Consider the following 22,461-nt stretch of genomic DNA (forward strand, 5'->3'; position numbering starts at 1 on the left):
CCGTCTCTCTCTCTCTCTCTCTCTCTCCGTTTCACTCTCTCTCTCTGTCTATCTCGCTCTATCTCCGTCCTTCCTCTGTGTCTCCTTTGATCTCTCTCCTTCCTCTCTCTCTCCCATCCACCGCCTCTTGCTCTACTGCTCTCCTCCGTCTCTATCTGTCTCACGCGACGTCTCCTTTGTTCTCTCTACGCACTGTCTCACTTCGCTCTACTGCTCGCGTTCCTCTCTCTTTAAACACCTATCTCCTACTTCCCTTTCTGTCTCTCTCTGTCACGCACTGTCTGTCCTGCTGCCACTCGGTCCGTCTCTTGCCTTCCGACTCTCTCTCTCTCTCTCTTGCTCTCTCTTCCCTCTCTCTCTCCCTCTCTCTCTCTCTCTCTCTCTCTCTCTCTCTCTCTCTCTCTCCTCTCTCTCTCCCACACACCTGCTCGCACTCACTCTCTCTCGCACACTCTCTCTCAGCACTTTGTCTCTCACTCACTCACTCTCTCGTGCACTCACTCTCACTCGCACTCACTCTCTCTCGCACACACTCTCTCTCGCACCCTCTCTCTCATGCACTCACTCTCTCTCGCACACAGTCTCTTGCGCACTCACTCTCACACAGTCTCTCTCGCACTCACTCTCTCTCGCACTTTCTTTCTCTGACTCACACTCTCACTCACACGCTCTCTCCCTCTCTCTCACACACTCTCTGTCTCACACCCTCTCTGTCTCGCTCTCTCTCTCTCTCTCTCTCTCTCTCTTTTGCTCTCTATTTGTCGCTGTCTCTCTCTGTCGCTCTCTCTGGCTATCCGGGGTTGTTTATATCTCGTCATTGGCGAGACATTTGACGAGTCGCATGTGTCTGTTGTTATTTCAAAAATTGAAATATTCCGCAACTAAATTTTCACCAAAATATATTTTTATATCGACTTTGGATGCATATCGATATCCGAATTCTCTATATAAATATTCATTATTTTATTCCAATTTTTTCTCAATGTCGACTGAATATTTCCATTAATTTTTTGAGTTTGTTACTTCTGCCTAGAGAAGCTTTATTTCTTTCTCAACTAGAATTGAAGAAGGGAAAGATAACATAACTTAATAATTTTATAAATTTTCCTACCAGTTTGGAATGCCTACACCAAATGAAAACATCACTTTGGAATCCCTGTTCTTAATCTCTCGCCTACACCAAATGAAAACATCTCTCTCGTCTAGTGTCTTGTCTCTCAGTGAGTTTCAGAAGGGATAGAGGAGATATCACGGGAGGATATGTGTTGGTAGAGACGAGATATGGTGAGATGAGACGAGATATCACTAGACGAGAGAGATGGTTGAAACGAGCTAAGGCAAGATTTATCCTGGCACGAGGTGAGATGATTGAGACGAGAGAGATATCCGGGAAAAGAGTTAAGTGTGATTTATCGGGAGGCTCGAGCTATCGCGGTGAGAAGTAAGCAGATGTGGCGAGATGGAATGACATAAAAGAGGCGGGCTAACAGGATATGAGAGATACAAGGAAACGAGGTAGGGAATGAGATACCGCGAGATGAGAGGATGCGGGGCGATATGTCAGCGAGATGAGAGAGATATCCCCGGAGTGGATGACTTGACGCGAGGTAATGCGAGGCGATAAGTCGCGAGATGAGATAGATTTGAGGAAACGAGATGGTGGGATGCGATGACATCCCGAGATGGCATTAGACTCGATTTCATGAGGAGAGATAGGACAAGATGACGCACGATGGGATGACATCACGGGATGGCATTAGACTCGATTCAAGGAGAAGAGACGGCAAAATATGATGCGGGATGAGATGCCGCGGGAGGAGAGATATGACGAAGCAAGGATATGAGATGATATAAGTGGAAATATCACGAGATGGGAGTTACCATGACACGATGTATGATATATCACGAGATGACACGAGATGAGATATCACAAAGCCACGTGAGCCACGAGATTTCTCGAGATGGGATGAGATGGCTCGATACGATACGAGACATCAAGAAATGAGGCAAGTCGTGGGATATCCGGATACAAGATGAGCGGTAAAATCTCTCGCCTCGCCTGATCACCTCTCAGCGCCTATCACTCCATCCCATAGTTATACCTCGTGATATTTGGCGCCGTCACATGTCAACTCCTATCACTTCATCTCACAGTTATATCTTGTCTCTGCCATTCTCGTACTCTCGTGATGTCACGCCTGCGCCTTGTCTCGTGATACCTAGTCTGTAGATCCTTTCTTGCTTCCTCGTATGCATCGCGTCTCGGGACATCTCACCTACATCAAGTTCCACGAGATCTCACCTATCTCACATTTTTTGAAGTCTCGCCTCCATCCCCTTTCTTGACGTTTCATGTACATCTCGTTCGTGGTATCTCATCTCGTTGTATCTCGCCTCCATCTCGCTTCAGCAACGCTGCGCTTGATCATCTCCGCGACTTCGCTCTCTTCAGCTTTCCCGAGAGGTAAAGCTTGACACCACGATACATGGATGAACCGGTTAACCCAATCCCGCCACATCAAGATTCGCTCTCTACTCACAGCAAGGGGGCGACCCATGAACACCGCTAATAAAAAGGAATCCTCCCTAAAGCAAAGAGATATAGTAGAAAGAATCAAGAATCCACTAAGCATGAACCACCCAGGTTCCAAGTTGGCAGCCGTTTGTGAGCTTATCTGTGGGCCTTGCGACGAGGCTCGCGGTCATAACTAGGGAAGGTCCGTTTGCGGCGAGCGAACGGGCGAACGCGGCGAATGTGCAGTGCGGTGCGAATTCGCACATCGCACCGCACACAATGTTCCCAGACCGCACTTCACACCGCACACGGTCTGGGTGCGGTTATGGGCGAATGTGCAAAAATAAGTTCGCGACCCTCTCCTCCCCTCTCGCCTCGCGCTCCCCTCTCCCGCCTGACCGCCTCTCCTCTGAGTCCTCTCGCCGGAAGGCTGTCGGTCTCGCGGCTGCTTCCTCCATCGTTATCGATCACCCGCCCCCTCCATAGCCTCGCTCCAAGAGCCATTTTCCAACCATTTCCCCCCTCTCCAAATCCGTCTTCTTTCCCCCCTCTCTCTCTCTGCCTGGAGTGCTCTCCAGCGGCAGAGGGTTCCCCCAGAATTTGATTTCACGCTGCTTTTGATTCATACGATCTATTTTCCTGTTTCTGGTCCCTTTTCTTCTCCTTCTTCTTCCATCTGGGTCGCTTTGGAGGGGCTGAGATCTATTATTCCTCGTTGAGCTTCTGATTTTGACTTGTTCTACGATCCTCTTCAGGTACCTTCTTCGAATTTAGATGTAATTTTCTGCAATTTTATCCTTTAGTTCCTGTTTAATTTTCTGCCGCTTCTTGTTTCTCTTCTTTTTCTTCTCTCCATTCTTCTTCTTTTTCTTGTCTCTATTCTTTTTTTCCATCCTATCGTTTTTCTTGTACGGCTATAAATTCTTTGTTCATTTTTCTTCTTCTGCCATTTTATTTTCTTCGCCTACCTGTTTCTTCTCGTCTTTTTTATCCTCGTCTTCTCTCTATTCTTCTTCTTCTTCTTCTTCTTGTTTATTCTCTTACGCCTATTTGTTTTATTCTTCTTTTCTTCTTTATTTTCTTCCTCTTCTTTCCTGTTATTTTCTTCTTCGCTCTACTCTTCTTCTACCTTTTTCTTCTCTCCTTCATTCTTTTTTCTGTTCCTATTATTTTTTCTTGTGCGGCTTGAAATTTTTTAGTTATTCTTTGTTTTTTCTTCTCTACGTCATTCTTCTTTATTTTCTTCCTCTACCTTTTCTTCTCTTCTTTTTTTCTCCTCTTCTGTTTTCTCTTCTTCTTCTTCTTTATTTTCTTCCTCTACCTTTTTCTTCTCTTCTGATTTTTTCTCTTCTTCTTCTTCTTTATTTTCTTCCTCTACCTTTTTCTTCTCTTCTGATTTTTTCTCTTCTTCTTCTTCTATTTTATTTTCTTCCTCTACCTTTTTCTTCTCTTCTTTTTTATTTTCTTCCTCTTCTCCCTATTCTTTTTCTTCCTCTTGTTTCTTCTCTTATGCCTATTAATTTTATTCTTCTTGTCTTCTTCATCTTCTTTTACTTCTTTTTTCTTACATTTTTTCTTCTCTCCTTCATTCTTTTTTCTGTTCGTATTATTTTTTCTTGTGCGGCTTGAATTTTTTTAGTTATTCTTCCTTTTTTCTTCTCTCCTTCATTCTTATTTATTTTCTTCCTCTACCCTTTTCTTCTCTTCTTTTTTCTGTTGGAGAAGAATCAAAGGCAAGAGATAAGGGTCGCTCACGGGGAGGATGCCACTGCGTTCGGCTTGGGGATTAAAAGAGAATGATTGTTCACAAGGGATTTCAAAAGACATGGAGGAGCATACCACTCAAAAGTTTGAGTCAACTGGAAGCTCCTTATTTTGACTAATATTCTCCCTATCAGATTTTTTATTTGATACATAGATAATATATTATCCATGTTGATCGCCATACTCTCCCTACTTTTCCTGTTATTTTAAGTACTACTTTGTGATCATGAGATCTAGTGGAAGTGGCTCCACACATCGAGGCGTGTCATCACCTCATATAAGAATGTACGCATCCCCCTCAAGAACTGGAAATTATCACATCGTCCAACATTATTTGCAGCTTAAGAATTTCCTAGAATTTTAACGACTTCTATCGATTATCTTTTTAATTTAACAGTTAGTTTACTATTGTTCTCGCATCAGAGAAGATTTTTAAATTTAATTAAGAAATTTCTAGATTTTTAACGACTTATGTCGATTAAATCATGAAGTTAACGGTTAATCTTATATTATTTTTTGCCTTAGAAATGGTTTTTAAAATGAATTTAGATTTTTTTAGTATTTTAATGACTTCTTTAAAAAATATTATGAACTTAACGGTTACTTTTATATTATTTTTTGCCTTAGAAATTATTTTTAAAATTAAGTAAGACCTTTTTAGTATTTGAATGACTTCTGTCGGTTATCTTTTCATTTAACGGTTACTTTTAGATTGTTGTTTCCCATAAAAAATATTTTTAAAATTAATAAAGCAATTTCTTGAACTTTAAAGAACTATACCGATTATCTTTGGATTTTAACGGTTAGCGTATTATAATTTCCCAAGTTAAGAGTGAATTTTAAAATTAAAATTTTTAAAGGAAAAATCAACTTCCAAGTGTGCGATGCGCGGTGCGGATTTCCGCACGAAACCACACCGCATGTCGCACAGCCCCTATGGTGCGTGTGAAAATTCACACAGTCGGTGCGGATTTTCGCACCGCACCGCACACGCTACTCTACTCATACCCTTGAGTGAACTTCACCGCGTCGTCCTCATGCATCGTTGTGGGCCGATCTTGATTGTGATCGATCACGATTGGGTCACTATCAGCGGCTATCTTCAAAAAAAACATCTCCTGGGGATATCAAGCTCGACCGCGAAGCAGATTGGATCTTTCTCCCTCTATCTCCCTGCTTCCAGCTCTCACTCTCTCTCTCTCTCTCTCTGTGTTTCTCTCACTATCATCCTTCTCTGTCTCACCCACGCCCTCTCGCTCTCTCCTTCTCCCTCTCGCTCACTCACACAGCGTCTCTTTCTATCTATTCCCTCCCCTCTCTTCGCCTCACAGTGTCTGTCTTTAAGACTTCAACCCGTCTCTCTATGTCAATCTGCTGACTGTCTCTCTATCTGCTTCTCCATCCCTATATCTCCTTCACTCTGTTTCCCGCGTTAGTCTTCCTATTTATCTCTCTGCTGTCCCCCCCTCCTTTGTCTTCTCTTTCTCCTTTCCCCATGCTGTGACTGTTTCAATCTATCCCTCTGTCTTGCTCTCTCGCTCCGCTTCTCCCTCTCTCTCTCTCTCTCTGTTTGTACGTCTGTCTTTGCGACTCTCTCTTCCTGCGCCCTCTCCTCCTATCCGGCTATCCTCTCTCTAACCGTGCTTCTATTTCTATGGAGCTCTGGTCCTCCTATCCCTCTCTCTCACCCAGCACCGGTTTATGCTCCGGTAAATGTCATCTGATTTCTAATTGACACTCATGAACTGCGGCGACGAGCGCATCGCTGAGCGCGGACTAGAGTACAACGAGGGAGTCAGATTTGAACCGTGGCGAGATACAGATGAGGCATAGAGGGGGCGAGAAACCAAAGCCGATGCGGGGCGCAAGGAAAGACGGCTGTGCGAACGTAGATGGGAATGGGGATTTTCTGCACTATGAACACAAGACAAGGATAGAAAGTCAAGGTCGGACCCATCTGGCCAGAGTTTTATTCGCGTGAGTCAAGCTCATGATTGAATTGACAAGAGGGGATTGTTCCTTCCAGGGACAGTACCGAAGACGCTTCAAGAGCTCCTGAAGTAGATGAGCTCCCGGACGCTGTTGGGCACCCTCTCACGCACGAGCGTCTCGTACTTCTGGGACTTGACGTTGCCCTCGGCCTCGGCGACGAGGCGGTAGTACTGGCCGCTGACGAGCCCCTGATCATCCGGACGGCGAGGTCGCCGTGGTGTCAATCTGTTGTGGCGCCTGACGGCGACTGCGCCACGCCCAGCGCATGCTGGTAGTCTTCGGCTTCTAATCCTGTTCCATCCGGCGGCGCGGATTCTCCAGGGTCGCATAAGTCTGGATGGCGACGGCCAAAGGACGGCGAGGAGCAGAAGAGCTGACTGGGTCTTCATCGTGCACTTGTGGATCGTTGTGGGTGTCTCATCTTTTCTGAGGAGTTGTGATTGTTCTGTGTTGCATGGAACTCCACGGAGCGCATCTTATATAGGGTGGGGAGAAACGCGTGTGACGGAGCTTTGCATGTTTGGTCATTAGGTTATCACAGCTTAGGTTCCGTGTCTAGAGATCAACCGTAGGCCGCAGAGTCAAATACCGCATGCCTCAGCAAAAAATGGGGGAGACTTGTGGAAGGCCTCTCTAACCTTCGTGCGGCTCCACCAACTTCTGAAAAAAAGAAGAAAAAAAACTTGGAGAAGCGATAGTAGGCCGGGGAACGGATTTCCGGGTCCGGTGGCGTGTGGCATGAATTTCATGGGTCGCAACCGGTAGCCCGTGGTAACTGAGATTTAGAGCGTCTCTAAACCAGGACGGGGAAATGTTGTATCGAACAAGAGAAGGGCACATCTATTGATTAAATTATTTTGGTCGCAGCCAGATAAAGCACGGGCAGTCTTGTTTTGCTCATCGTCAGCGCAGTTTCAGGTGCCGCTATCCCGATCGTAATCGATCGTGGTTGACCCACTATCGCGAGCAACAATCCAAGAACAAAAAAAAGTCTCGCGGTTCACACTCCCGATCAGTCGGCGAATGGGATGGGCGAGGTAGTCCGGATCCGCACCGCCGATCCGAGCGCAGACAAGATCCGATCACATTTTGGGATGGGCAATGATTTTTAACAAAAAACGACCCCGCTCTCGCTCTCCTCTCACGCGCCGTGTCTCTCTCTCTGCCTCTACCGCTCTCCTGCTCTATCTCTCGCTCTCGCCGCCTGTCGTTGTCGCTCATACGCACCAAGTCTTTCTCTCACGGACTGTCTCTCTGGCTCTCGCTCTCTCCTCTGTCTCTCTCTCTCTCTCGCTCTCGCCCTCTCCTCGCACTCTCTCTCTCTCGCTCTCTCTCTCTTGCTCTCTCTCTCGCTCTCCCTCGCTGTCTCTCGTTGTCGCTCATACCCACCAAGTCTTTCTCTCACGGACCTTCTCTCGCTCTCTCTCTCCCTCAATTGGTCTCGTTCTTTTTCCCTTTCTGTTTCTCCCACTCACTGTCTCTCTTCTCGTTGTATGTCTCTCCGTCCGTGTTCTACCTCGCGCACCGTCTGTCGCGCACCGTCTCTCTCTCTCTCTCTCTCTCTCTCCTTTTCACTCTCTCTCTCTGTCTATCTCGCTCTATCTCCGTCCTTCCTCTGTGTCTCCCTTTGATCTCTCTCCTTCCTCTCTCTCTCTCTCCCATCCCCCGCCTCTTGCTCTACTGCTCTCCCTCCGTCTCTATCTGTCTCACGCGACGTCTCCTTTGTTCTCTTACGCACTGTCTCACTCTCGCTCTACTGCTCGCGTTCCTCTCTCTTTAAACACCTATCTCCTACTTCCCTTTCTGTCTCTCTCTGTCACGCACTGTCTGTCCTGCTGCCACTCGGTCCGTCTCTTGCCTTCCGACTCTCTCTCTTGCTCTCTTTCCTCTCTCTCTCTCTCTCTCTCTCTCTCTCTCTCTCTCTCCCTCTCTCTCTCTCCCACACACCCGCTCGCACTCACTCTCTCTCGCACACTCTCTCTCTCGCACTTTGTCTCTCACTCTCACTCACTCTCTCGTGCACTCACTCTCACTCGCACTCACTCTCTCTCGCACACACTCTCTCTCGCACCCTCTCTCTCATGCACTCACTCTCTCTCGCACACAGTCTCTTGCGCACTCACTCTCACACAGTCTCTCTCGCACTCACTCTCTCTCGCACTTTCTTTCTCTGACTCACACTCTCACTCACACGCTCTCTCCCTCTCTCTCACACACTCTCTGTCTCACACCCTCTCTGTCTCGCTCGCTCTCTCTCTCTCTCTCTTTTGCTCTCTATTTGTCGCTGTCTCTCTCTGTCGCTCTCTCTGGCTATCCGGGGTTGTTTATATCTCGTCATTGGCGAGACATTTGACGAGTCGCATGTGTCTGTTGTTATTTCAAAAATTGAAATATTCCGCAACTAAATTTTCACCAAAATATATTTTTATATCGACTTTGGATGCATATCGATATCCGAATTCTCTATATAAATATTCATTATTTTATTCCAATTTTTTCTCAATGTCGACTGAATATTTCCATTAATTTTTTGAGTTTGTTACTTCTGCCTAGAGAAGCTTTATTTCTTTCTCAACTAGAATTGAAGAAGGGAAAGATAACATAACTTAATAATTTTATAAATTTTCCTACCAGTTTGGAATGCCTACACCAAATGAAAACATCACTTTGGAATCCCTGTTCTTAATCTCTCGCCTACACCAAATGAAAACATCTCTCTCGTCTAGTGTCTTGTCTCTCAGTGAGTTTCAGAAGGGATAGAGGAGATATCACGGGAGGATATGTGTTGGTAGAGACGAGATATCACTAGACGAGAGAGATGGTTGAAACGAGCTAAGGCAAGATTTATCCTGGCACGAGGTGAGATGATTGAGACGAGAGAGATATCCGGGAAAAGAGTTAAGTGTGATTTATCGGGAGGCTCGAGCTATCGCGGTGAGAAGTAAGCAGATGTGGCGAGATGGAATGACATAAAAGAGGCGGGCTAACAGGATATGAGAGATACAAGGAAACGAGGTAGGGAATGAGATACCGCGAGATGAGAGGATGCGGGGCGATATGTCAGCGAGATGAGAGAGATATCCCCGGAGTGGATGACTTGACGCGAGGTAATGCGAGGCGATAAGTCGCGAGATGAGATAGATTTGAGGAAACGAGATGGTGGGATGCGATGACATCCCGAGATGGCATTAGACTCGATTTCATGAGGAGAGATAGGACAAGATGACGCACGATGGGATGACATCACGGGATGGCATTAGACTCGATTCAAGGAGAAGAGACGGCAAAATATGATGCGGGATGAGATGCCGCGGGAGGAGAGATATGACGAAGCAAGGATATGAGATGATATAAGTGGAAATATCACGAGATGGGAGTTACCATGACACGATGTATGATATATCACGAGATGACACGAGATGAGATATCACAAAGCCACGTGAGCCACGAGATTTCTCGAGATGGGATGAGATGGCTCGACACCATACGAGACATCAAGAAATGAGGCAAGTCGTGGGATATCCGGATACAAGATGAGCGGTAAAATCTCTCGCCTCGCCTGACCACCTCTCAGCGCCTATCACTCCATCCCATAGTTATACCTCGTGATATTTGGCGCCACATGTCAACTCCTATCACTTCATCTCACAGTTATATCTTGTCTCTGCCATTCTCGTACTCTCGTGATGTCACGCCTGCGCTTTGTCTCGTGATACCTAGTCTGTAGATCCTTTCTTGCTTCCTCGTATGCATCGCGTCTGGGACATCTCACCTACATCAAGTTCCACGAGATCTCACCTATCTCACATTTTGTGAAATCTCGCCTCCATCCCCTTTCTTGACGTTTCATGTACATCTCGTTTCGTGGTATCTCATCTCGTTGTATCTCGCTCCATCTCGTTCAGCAACGTCGCGCTTGATCATCTCCGCGACTTCGCTCTCTTCAGCTTTCCCGAGAGGTAAAAGCTTGACACCACGATACATGGATGAACCGGTTAACCCAATCCCGCCACATCAAGATTCGCTTCTACTCACAGCAAGGCGACCCATGAACACCGCTAATAAAAGGAATCCTCCTAAAGCAAAGAGATATAGTAGAAAGAATCAAGAATCCACTAAGCATGAACCACCCAGGTTCCAAGTTGGCAGCCGCTTGTGAGCTTATCTGTGGGCCTTGCGACGAGGCTCGCGGTCATAACTAGGGAAGGTCCGTCAGGCGAGCGAACGGGCGAACGTGTGCAGTGCAGTGCGGTGCGAAATTCGCACATCGCACCGCACACAATGTTCCCAGACCGCACTTCACACCGCACACGGGTCTGGTGCGGTTATGTGCGAATGTGCAAAAATAAGTTCGGCGACCCCTCCCCTCCCCTCTCGCCTCGCGCTTCTCCTCTCCCGCCTGACCGCCTCTCTCTGAGTCCTCTCGCCTGGAAGGCTGTCGGTCTTCGCGGCTGCTTCCTCCATCGTTATCGATCACCCGCCCCCTCCATAGCCTCGCTCCCAGAGCCATTTTCCAACCATTTCCTCTCCAAATCCGTCTTCTTTCCCCCCTCTCTCTGCCTGAGTGCTCTCCAGCGCAGAGGGTTCCCCAGAATTTGATTTCACGCTGCTTTGATTCATACGATCTATTTTCCTGTTTCTGGTCCCTTTTCTTCTCCTTCTTCTTCCATCTGGGTCGCTTTGGAGGGGCTGAGATCTATTATTCCTCGTTGAGCTTCTGATTTTGACTTGTTCTACGATCCTCTTCAGGTACCTTCTTCGAATTTAGATGTAATTTTCTGCAATTTTATCCTTTAGTTCCTGTTTAATTTTCTGCCGCTTCTTGTTTCTCTTCTTTTTCTTCTCTCCATTCTTCTTCTTTTTCTTGTCTCTATTCTTTTTTTCCATCCTATCGTTTTTCTTGTACTGCTATAATTTCTTTGTTCATTTTTCTTCTTCTGCCATTTTATTTTCTTCGCCTACCTGTTTCTTCTCGTCTTTTTTATCCTCGTCTTCTCTCTATTCTTCTTCTTCTTCTTCTTCTTGTTTATTCTCTTACGCCTATTTGTTTTATTCTTCTTTTCTTCTTTGTTTTCTTCCTCTTCTTTCCTGTTATTTTCTTCTTCTCTCTACTCTTCTTCTTCCTTTTCTTCTCTCCTTCATTCTTTTTCTGTTCCTATTATTTTTCTTGTGCTTGAAATTTTTTAGTTATTCTTTGTTTTTTCTTCTCTACGTCATTCTTCTTTATTTTCTTCCTCTACCTTTTCTTCTCTTCTTTTTTTCTCCTCTTCTGTTTTCTCTTCTTCTTCTTCTTTATTTTCTTCCTCTACCTTTTTCTTCTCTTCTGATTTTTTCTCTTCTTCTTCTTCTTTATTTTCTTCCTCTACCTTTTTCTTCTCTTCTGATTTTTTCTCTTCTTCTTCTTCTATTTTATTTTCTTCCTCTACCTTTTTCTTCTCTTCTTTTTTATTTTCTTCCTCTTCTCCCTATTCTTTTTCTTCCTCTTGTTTCTTCTCTTATGCCTATTAATTTTATTCTTCTTGTCTTCTTCATCTTCTTTTACTTCTTTTTTCTTACATTTTTTCTTCTCTCCTTCATTCTTTTTTCTGTTCGTATTATTTTTTCTTGTGCGGCTTGACTCTTCCTAGTTATTCTTCCTTTTTTCTTCTCTCCTTCATTCTTATTTATTTTCTTCCTCTACCCTTTTCTTCTCTTCTTTTTTCTGTTGGAGAAGAATCAAAGGCAAGAGATAAGGGTCGCTCACGGGGAGGATGCCACTGCGTTCGGCTTGGGGATTAAAAGAGAATGATTGTTCACAAGGGATTTCAAAAGACATGGAGGAGCATACCACTCAAAAGTTTGAGTCAACTGGAAGCTCCTTATTTTGACTAATATTCTCCCTATCAGATTTTTTATTTGATACATAGATAATATATTATCCATGTTGATCGCCATACTCTCCCTACTTTTCCTGTTATTTTAAGTACTACTTTGTGATCATGAGATCTAGTGGAAGTGGCTCCACACATCGAGGCGCGTCATCACCTCATATAAGAATGTACGCATCCCCCTCAAGAACTGGAAATTATCACATCGTCCAACATTATTTGCAGCTTAAGAATTTCCTAGAATTTTAACGACTTCTATCGATTATCTTTTTAATTTAACAGTTAGTTTACTATTGTTCTCGCATCAGAGAAGATTTTTAAATTTAATTAAGAAATTTCTAGATTTTTAACGACTTATGTCGATTAAATCATGAAGTTAACGGTTAATCTTATATTATTTTTTGCCTTAGAAATGGTTTTTAAAATGAATTTAGATTTTTTTAGTATTTTAATGACTTCTTTAAAAAATATTATGAACTTAACGGTTACTTTTATATTATTTTTTGCCTTAGAAATTATTTTTAAAATTAAGTAAGACCTTTTTAGTATTTGAATGACTTCTGTCGGTTATCTTTTTCATTTAACGGTTACTTTTAGATTGTTGTTTCCCATAAAAAATATTTTTAAAATTAATAAAGCAATTTCTTGAACTTTAAAGAACTATACCGATTATCTTTGGATTTTAACGGTTAGCGTATTATAATTTCCCAAGTTAAGAGTGAATTTTAAAATTAAAATTTTTAAAGGAAAAATCAACTTCCAAGTGTGCGATGCGCGGTGCGGATTTCCGCACGAAACCACACCGCATGTCGCACAGCCCCTATGGTGCGTGTGAAAATTCACACAGTCGGTGCGGATTTTCGCACCGCACCGCACACGCTACTCTACTCATACCCTTGAGTGAACTTCACCGCGTCGTCCTCATGCATCGTTGTGGGCCGATCTTGATTGTGATCGATCACGATTGGGTCACTATCAGCGGCTATCTTCAAAAAAAACATCTCCTGGGGATATCAAGCTCGACCGCGAAGCAGATTGGATCTTTCTCCCTCTATCTCCCTGCTTCCAGCTCTCACTCTCTCTCTCTCTCTCTGTGTTTCTCTCACTATCATCCTTCTCTGTCTCACCCACGCCCTCTCGCTCTCTCCTTCTCCCTCTCGCTCACTCACACAGCGTCTCTTTCTATCTATTCCCTCCCCTCTCTCTTCGTCTCACAGTGTCTGTCTTTTAAGACTTCAACCCGTCTCTCTATGTCAATCTGCTGACTGTCTCTCTATCTGCTTCTCCATCCCTATATCTCCTTCACTCTGTTTCCCGCGTTAGTCTTCCTATTTATCTCTCTGCTGTCCCCCCCTCCTTTGTCTTCTCTTTCTCCTTTCCCCATGCTGTGACTGTTTCAATCTATCCCTCTGTCTTGTTCTCTTGCTCCGTCGCTCCTTGCACTCTCTCTCTCTCTGTTTGTACGCCTGTCTTTGCGACTCTCTCTTCCTGCGCCCTCTCCTCCTATCCGCTATCCCTCTCTCTAACCGTGCTTCTATTTCTATGGAGCTCTGGTCCCTCCTATCCCTCTCTCTCACCCAGCACCGGTTTATGCGTTCCGGTAAATGTCATCTGATTTCTAATTGACACTCATGAATCCGTGCGACGAGCGCATCGCTGAGCGCGGACTAGAGTACAACGAGGGAGTCAGATTTGAACCGTGGCGAGATACAGATGAGGCATAGAGGGGGCGGGACACCAAAGCCGATGCGGGGCGCAAGGAAAGACGGCTGTGCGAACGTAGATGGGAATGGGGATTTTCTGCACTATGAACACAAGACAAGGATAGAAAGTCAAGGTCGGACCCATCTGGCCAGAGTTTTATTCGCGTGAGTCAAGCTCATGATTGAATTGACAAGAGGATTGTTCCTTCCAGGGACAGTATCAAGACGCTTCAAGAGCTCCTGAAGTAGATGAGCTCCTGACGCTGTTGGGCACCCTCTCACGCACGAGCGTCTCGTACTTCTGGGACTTGACGTCGTCCTCGGCCTCGATGACGAGGCGGTAGTACTGGCCGTTGACGTAGCCCCTGATCATCCGGACGAAGCGTAGGTCGTCGCGTGTCAATCTGTTGTGGCGCCTGACGGCGAATTGCGCCACGTCCAGCGCATGCTGGTAGTCTTCTGGCTTCTTAATCCTGTTCCATCCGGGCGGCGTCGGATTCTCCAGGGTCGCATAAGTCTGGATGGCGACGGCCGAAAGGACGGCGAGGAGCAGAAGAGCTGACTGGGTCTTCATCGTGCACTTGTGGATCGTTGTGGGTGTCTATCTTTTTCTGAGGAGTTGTGATTGTTCTGTGTTGCATGGAACTCCACGGAGCGCATCTTATATAGGGTGGGGAGAAACGCGTGTGACGGAGCTTTGCATGTTTGGTCATTAGGTTATCACAGCTTAGGTTCCGTGTCTAGAGATCAACCGTAGGCCGCAGAGTCAAATACCGCATGCCTCAGCAAAAAATGGGGGAGACTTGTGGAAGGCCTCTCTCTAACCTTCGTGCGGCTCCACCAACTTCTGAAAAAAAGAAGAAAAAAAACTTGGAGAAGCGATAGTAGGCCGGGGAACGGATTTCCGGGTCCGGTGGCGTGTGGCATGAATTTCATGGGTCGCAACCGGTAGCCCGTGGTAACTGAGATTTAGAGCGTCTCTAAACCAGGACGGGGAAATGTTGTATCGAACAAGAGAAGGGCACATCTATTGATTAAATTATTTTGGTCGCAGCCAGATAAAGCACGGGCAGTCTTGTTTTGCTCATCGTCAGCGCAGTTTCAGGTGCCGCTATCCCGATCGTAATCGATCGTGGTTGACCCACTATCGCGAGCAACAATCCAAGAACAAAAAAAAGTCTCGCGGTTCACACTCCCGATCAGTCGGCGAATGGGATGGGCGAGGTAGTCCGGATCCGCACCGCCGATCCGAGCGCAGACAAGATCCGATCACATTTTGGGATGGGCAATGATTTTTAACAAAAAACGACCCCGCTCTCGCTCTCCTCTCACGCGCCGTGTCTCTCTCTCTCTCTGTGATGCCAGACGACGTCTCAACGGCGTCCGACCGTCACCGAGGGTAGGAACTCGGTGTCGAATCACTAACTAATCGGGTTACGTCCACGACGTCAACCGATGGATATGCGGAGAACAGAAATGCATGTATGACGATAACGAGGACGATGGTTCTACGATGGTACGCAATGCGCCGACAAGCTACGAGCCGATCCGAGCGGGACGGGTCACCTAGCTAGGTTGAACCAGCCCTCCAAGTCGCCCGAGGCGGTCGAGGCGCGCGACGCCGCCGAATGGGGTAACTCCCACTGAACGCCACGCGTCGGGCGCCCGACTGCACTGGCAGGCAAGACGCTCGTCTTTGTTTCTGCGTTCTCTCAATCTGTCTCACTCACCTATCTAACCCGAGCGGTGGAGGCAATACGAAGAATACTGAAGGAAATAAATGACGAAAGAGGCGAGGGAAGCAGAGTACCTTCGCCGCTGGCGACGGATCTTCGTATCAACTGGTTCCGGAGGAGGGAGTTGTCGGGCGCCGGAGGTTGACTGTTGCGGAGGGGCGGTTGCGCGCGGCGCGCGAGCGTGCAGGTGGCATGGTCGACGGCCAGCAGTGCGGTGGGACGACGTCACGAGCACGGCGGCGATGTTGCCGCGGTCGGACGACGACGGTCACGGCTAGCGCGACACGGAGCGACAGCTTGGTGAGGGCGTGAGCGGAGCGACGGCACAGTGGTGCGGCGGCAGGCGGCACGGCGGCGGCGAGGATGGCACGGCGGCAGCGCGGACGACACGGCGGCGGTGCGGGCGACGCTGGCGCGCGTCCACGCGCGGCGCGCGCGCTGGCGCGCGGCGCGCGGCGCGCGGCGGCGCGCGCGCAAGCGCGGCGGCGCGCGCGGGCGGCGCGAGGTGGGCGCGCGCAGCGGCGCTGCTGGGCTGCGACGCGCGCGCGGCGCGCGCGCGCGCTGTGGCGCGCGGGCGCGGCGGTGGCGGCACGCGGCGCGCGCGCGCGCGCGTGGCGCCGCGGCGGCGATGGCGGCGCGCGGCGCGCGGCGGCGTGGCGCTGGCGGTGCGCGGCGGCTCCCCTTCCTCCTCCCTCTCCCTTTCTCTTCTTCCTCTCTTCTTCCTCTCTTCTTCTTCTTCTTTCTCCTCTTCTTCTTCTTTCTTCTATTCTTCTCCACGACCTGACCCTTCTTTCTCAAAATGCAATTCTTCAAAAATTTAGGTCAAGGTAAGGGAAGCGCCAACCTCTTCCCCTTATACATGGGTGCAGATGGCCCTTCCTTATGTCCAATAACACAAAATAAAAGGGAGAGAAAATAAGCAGGAAAATAGGAAACGGGCTTGTCAGGCCCAACATGAAAAAAAGGGGGGAAAAGGGTTCCTCCTATGGGCCCTTCCCCCGCTACACGACAATACGAATAAAGGGAAAACTATAAGATAAAGTAACTGACTGTAACGGTGTGCTCCGGTGGTCGGCGTCCGCCATGCCGAGTAACGGAATGCGGATCCCGTGTTGCCGCGCGGCTCGTCGTGGTGGCTGGACTCGTCTCGGTGGCGAGCTGGGTAGTGCCGGCTCTCGGGTGCTGAGTCGGGAAGTCCTGTTGCTCCGCTGCTGGCTCGATGACGCCCGGTGGTGACGCGCCATCAACCCTCCCGGTGGGAAGGACTCGACTCCGCGAGTCAGGGTGGAGGATCGCGACGGAAGGAGGTCGGACGAGGCGTCGGAGCTCCTTTCTGCAATCCACGTGTCGTCCGCGCAGGTGTGGCCCTAACGTACAGGAATCTCCTCTATGCTTCCCACCTGCATGGTCAATTACCTCTGCAGTACACAATCGATTGCCTCGCTATCGGGTGAAACAATCGAGAGTGGTGTCGGCAAACTCACTCACGCTGGAGGTCTAGAGAGGCTGGGTGGGGAGGAAGAAGGCCCGGTGAGCTAGGTCCGCCACGTTGAATGTAGAGCCTATTCCCACGTAGGAATTCGACGACATACGCGTTGTCGCCCACTCACGGAGGATCCAGAACGGCCGGCGCTGCGAGCATGCAGCCGTTGCCGCCCGGAGTATCTCTCCGCCTGAGTCTGACCATCACTAGGTCTCCCACGCCAAATGCTCTGGTCGGCGATGCAAGTCGGCGGCTTGCTTGTACAATGCATTTTGCTGCGTGATCCTATCATGAATGCGATGATGTAATGCAGACATGCTGGGCAAATGCAAGTGCCTCGGAAACTCTAACATGAGGATCTGGGAGCTAGGTCTAGGGTCGACGGGGTGCCTGGCCGAGGCGATCTCAAAGAGGCTCAACCCGGTGGTTCTGTTCACCGAGGAGTTGTATGCGAACTCAGCGCGTGGTATGACAAGATCCCAAGATGCGAGGTGTTCGCCTACGAGGGAACGTAGTAGGTTGCCCAAGCTACGATTGACCACCTCCGTCTGACCGTCAGTCTGCGGATGGTAGGCAGTCGAGAACTTGAGCCGTGCCCAAGAGGCTCCACAGGCCCTCCAGAAGTAACTCGTGAAGCGCACGCCACGATCGGACACGATCGAGGATGGCGAGCCATGGAGGCGCACGATCTCTGGAAGAAGATCTGGGCGACCTTCACGGCGTCGACGTCTTCGCGCAGGCACGTGGGCCATCTTCGAAAACCTATCCACGACTACCATGATGGAGTCGTGGTGCCGCGTGCGGGCAGTCCCAAGACGAAGTCCATGCTCACGCCGTCTGTGGACGCCTCGCCGGGCAATGGGGTATAAAGTCCGGCGCTTCTTGACCTGCTTGGCCAAGGCACATACACACGGCATCAACTATGTTGCCAACATCGCGCTTTAGGAAGGCCGGTAGAATTGGCCTTCCATGGCGGCGATCGTCTTGTCGCGCCAAAATGACCGCTAAGGCCTCCGCGTGACATTCCCAAGTGAGGAAGTCACGAGTGATGTGCGGTACGCACAATCTGTTCTTAAAGAACAGGTATCCGCCGAAGCGACATAGTCCTTGTAATCCTGGGATGGTCCTCGGACTTCGCGATGATGGGGCCAAAATCAGGCAGTTATCGTACCCATCTCGGATGGTCTCGAACCCCAAGACTGTCACCTTCATGACGTTGAGCACGTGAATTCTCCGGTTGAGGGCGCCGCCACAACGTTGTTCTTGCCCTTCTTGTGCTTGATGACGAAGGTGTAGTCCTCAGGTACCGACCCACCTGGCGTGCGATCGCCAGTTTCTGCTGCGAGTGCAGGTACTTGAGCGCCTCGTGATCCGAGAAGAGCACGAACTCCGATGATAGGAGGTAGTGTCTCCAATGCCGTAAGGCTTGATGACCGCAGAACTCCTTGTCGTGACGTGGAGTATCGAAGCTTTGCATCATTCAGCTTCGCTGAAGAACTCGACGGTGGCCCTCCCGGCCGAGGATGTTCGATGCCGATACCTGAGGCATCGCATGTAACCTCGAACACTTTCCCGTCGGAAGCCGTAGTACCGCGCTGTGTCATCATGAGCTTTATCTGCTGGAAAGCTCTCTGCTGCCGTGTCCAGTAACGACTCCTCCTTGAGGCAGTCGGTGATAGCCGAATGGAACTGAAATTCCGTATGAATCGTCTATAGAAAGTCGCCAGTCTATGAAACTCCTAACGTCGTGCATGCTTGCCGGTCGGCCACGACATGATGGCCCGGACCTTCTCCGGTCGGCGTAACGCTGGCGGACACGATGAACCCTAAGAAGGCAACCTCGGACGCGGAAGCTACACTTCTTGGGGTGGGCGTAGAGCTGTTCCTGCCAGAGGATGGTGCAGACCTGCGGTGGTCTGCATGCTCGCTCTGGATCTGCTGTAGAGCGAGGATGTCGCCGGCGAGACGACCACGAACTTCCTATGAAGGCGCGCAGTTCGCGTTCATGAGACGTTGGAAGGTACTGGGCGCTGGAGAGGCGAAGGCATAACCTCCACTCATATAAACCATCCTTTATCTTAAAGGCGGTCTTCCATTCGCCGCCAGACGGATCCGCATTTGATGGTATCCACTCCTCAAGTCTATCTTGGAGAAGATAGTGGATTCTGCCATCATGTCGAATAGATCCTGCACACGCGGAATGGGAAAACGGTACTTCACCGTTATCTTGTTGATGGCACGGCTATCGCAACACATGCGCCACGTGTCATCCTTCTTCGACGCTAGGAGAGCGGGTACTGCGCAGGCTCATGCTCTCCTGAATGAGGCCCTTCCAAAAGCTCCTCACTTGCCGTAGCAACTCCTCGTGCATGGCGGCTCCATGCGTAATGCGGTAGGTTCGGCGACGCCGGCACCAAGTCGATGGCATGATGTATGTTCCTCATCGGGGTAATCGGCAGGTAGCTCTTCCGGAAGACATCTCCGAACTCCGATAGGAGAGCCTCAACCTCTGTGCGAGGGGTCACCACTGTCAGCAGGGACGTCAAGGGTGACCAGACACATAGGTGTATCGTCACCCTCGCGGCCAAGGTCGCGAGTGAATAAGGGTCCTCGGACTATCACTAACCCTACTGGTCGGGTCGCGCCGCTTGCTCGGCCAGGTGTACGGGTGCCACGTAACTCGCCGCCCTGGTGCATAAAGGAGCAGGTGTTCACGCGCCTGCTAAGGTGACGTCGTGATCATATAACCATGGCCGACGAGGATGATGCTACCCACCTTCATGGGTAGTACATCACGCAGTACGCCTCGGCGTATGTGTTCACCTTCAGGGACGCGCAGCGACGCTTCACAGATAGTGATGAAGCCGATCCACGAAACGTCAGGCGTGGTGCTCTATCGGTCAACCTAAGCCGCTGACCATAGTATCTGAGATCGCGTTGATGCAACATCGCTATCCACGATCACCTTGCACGCCTTGCCGTTGATCTTGATGTACGTGTAGAAGATCGCTGCGGGTGGCCGATCAACGAACGGTGTCGGCTGTTGAGCAGCCCGTGGAAGTCTAGCGGAGTTGTCAACCCGCGGTGATATCCTATCTCTACTGCCGGGTGTGTCGACAGCGATGTTGGCTAACGGCCGGACGGACGACGGCCTGTCACGTGGGGCTCCTCGCTCGATGATCTGGATGAATCCTATCTCCATCGGCTCCTCGTACTCAAGGCGCATTCCTCGTTACCGTGATAGTGGTCCTCCTGGGTACGTCGGCTCCATCGCAATAATCCTGTTCTTCCCGACATCAATCAAAAGTGTAGATGGGCATTGGTGTGCGTGCCCGGTGCCCTGGCATTTGTAGCACGTGATGTGTGCTTGACTTGGTGCAGCGCTACGGGCCGGGGCATCGCTCCGAGGCCGGGCTTGCGGGTAGACCCCACCGAGGTGGTTGGGGTCGTTCCTTGCCCCGTGACCGTGGGACCCGAGTGGTCGGGTAGGTGGAACGAGCGGGTGCAAGCGAACCGTAGGAACTCGCGGCGTGGTGTGCGCGTTGGCGCGGGGTGTCTTCGACAGGCGGATCCATGTGTTCCACTAGGTGGTATGCCTCGGCCGACCTCGCCGTTGGCAGTCATGACCTTGCTGCACAAGGCGGGCCAAGACCGTGGGCGAAGAGGCCGATGATGACGCTGGGATCCTCCACGAACGGCAACGCATCCGCATTCCTCGAAGACTCGATGTACTCCGACACCGGAGTCGACCTTGCTTAAGGTCGAGCCACAGAGGAAGAGTGTCATCTGGTACTGGGAACGCATTTGTTCCTTAGCTTCCGCTCCATTTCTGCCCACGACATGATGGGCTGTCTCGCTGCTCGGAGAATTGCTCATTCTCCCAGAAGATCTTGGCTTGTCCGTCAAGCTGTCTCCGCGATTTCGACGCAAAGGTCGTCATCCATCCTGTACCACCTGAAATACGAGTTCATTTTTGATTCCCAGTCAATGAACTCCTTGGGCTTCTCGAGCCCTCGTGACGGTACGCCGGCACGCACGCTCCTTCGGATGCGTGCACGATGCTCCTCGCGCCGACGCCATCGCCATCATAGTGCCGCCGCACGGTAGTCCTCGCCGCTGGTCCATGGGGCGACGGGCGGAATGGGTGGTGTCCGCGTCGCCCCGTGGTAGGGACGACCATCCGCGTGCTCGGTCCAAAGGCACCGGACGATGTGGTGGTGGGCATGCACCGTCAGCCCCGTAATATGGCGGGGTGGCGGCGGTAGTCCTCGCGTCGCGGTGGCTCGTCGAACCGCGACCACGGGAGGAACGGGTCGAACCGACGAGCCGGATAGTCACGCTCGGGTCGCTCGACTGGCGTATTGGGAGATCAGGTCGAGCATAAGGACCTCGTAGCCACGGCGAGTCGCCCCGCTGGCGATGCATGTCCCAAGCGCGACATCCTGTGGGTCACGACGGTTCTCTAGCTAGGCGTATCGTGGCGACGCCGTAAATGGGCGATCAGGACCTCGTAATCATCAGCAAGGTCCGGGTCGGGTGACCACGGTATTCGGGTCTACCGCCCCGTAAGGGGGCGAGGGCCTCGTGCAACCGTCCGCCTCAACTCCGTGCTCGGACACTCGGGTGGCGAGCATCCGCTCAAGCGCCCGTCCTAGCTGCCGGCGCGCGACGTTGAGCTCCTTGGTCTTCCGGAAGTTCTTCTCTTGGCGGTACTGGCGAGTGGCGCCGCCCCTCGCCCTCTACCCGTGCAGGGGTCGCCTGGGGAGTACTCACGACGGAGATTTCCGTGGTCGCCGCCTCGTGGTATCCTGGTCTCGTAGTCACCGATCGAGTCGCCGAGGACGCGCGGTGTGCCGCGTGGGAGTGCTGGGACGGCGTGAACCACCGGCGATGCCGGTGATCCCGATCGCCTGAGCACCCGTGACGCCGGGTGGGACCGCGTGTCTCGATATGGGGTAAGGTAGGATCCGCGGCGGCGAGGCGGTTGAGGTCCCGAGAGGGCAATCTCGTTGCCTCTCGTCTCGCGACGGTTTGACTCGTCCGCGGGAGAGTAGAACCTCCGCTGCGCCATCCGTGGCGGATCGCCTCACGCCATTCCTGGGTATCAATATGGATGCACGAAATCGATGGATGCGATGCACTAGATGCGATGCGCGATGCGATGCGCGGTCGGAGACGCGCTGTGGGCGACCACAGCCGGGCTCTGATACCAATTTGATGCCGGACGACGTCTCAACGCGTCCGACCATCACCGAGGGTAGGAACTCGGTGTCGAATCACTAACTAATCGGGTTACGTCCACGACGTCAACCGATGGATATGCGGAGAACAGAAATGCATGTATGACGATAACGAGGACGATGGTTCTCGATGGTACGTGCAATGCGCCAAGCTACGAGCC

The 22,461-nt window shown here is 50.3% G+C and overlaps 1 protein-coding gene and 3 long non-coding RNA genes across 4 annotated transcripts; 2 read left to right on the forward strand and 2 right to left on the reverse strand.

Annotated features, from left to right (window-relative positions):
• Positions 1 to 2,960: 2,960 nt before the first annotated feature.
• Positions 2,961 to 4,506, forward strand: LOC144714492 (uncharacterized). The gene is made up of 2 exons (XR_013584365.1): positions 2,961 to 3,270; positions 4,241 to 4,506. It is a non-coding gene; the product is annotated as an uncharacterized LOC144714492 (long non-coding RNA).
• A 1,550-nt stretch (positions 4,507 to 6,056) lies between these two features.
• Positions 6,057 to 6,410, reverse strand: LOC144714434 (uncharacterized). The gene is made up of 2 exons (XR_013584357.1): positions 6,315 to 6,410; positions 6,057 to 6,193 (listed from the first exon to the last, which is right to left on the reverse strand). It is a non-coding gene; the product is annotated as an uncharacterized LOC144714434 (long non-coding RNA).
• A 4,457-nt stretch (positions 6,411 to 10,867) lies between these two features.
• On the forward strand, positions 10,868 to 12,250 carry LOC144714569 (uncharacterized). Its single transcript, XR_013584392.1, has 2 exons — positions 10,868 to 11,020; positions 11,985 to 12,250. It is a non-coding gene; the product is annotated as an uncharacterized LOC144714569 (long non-coding RNA).
• A 1,811-nt stretch (positions 12,251 to 14,061) lies between these two features.
• On the reverse strand, positions 14,062 to 14,415 carry LOC144714226 (cysteine proteinase inhibitor 1-like). Its single transcript, XM_078588921.1, has one exon. It carries the CDS (start codon positions 14,413 to 14,415, stop codon positions 14,062 to 14,064), a length of 354 nt encoding a protein of 117 aa, XP_078445047.1.
• Between the last annotated feature and the right edge of the window lie 8,046 nt (positions 14,416 to 22,461).

This window comes from Wolffia australiana, chromosome 17 (genome assembly GCF_029677425.1).
Source record: "Wolffia australiana isolate 7733 chromosome 17, ASM2967742v1".
Lineage (NCBI taxonomy): Eukaryota > Viridiplantae > Streptophyta > Magnoliopsida > Alismatales > Araceae > Wolffia > Wolffia australiana.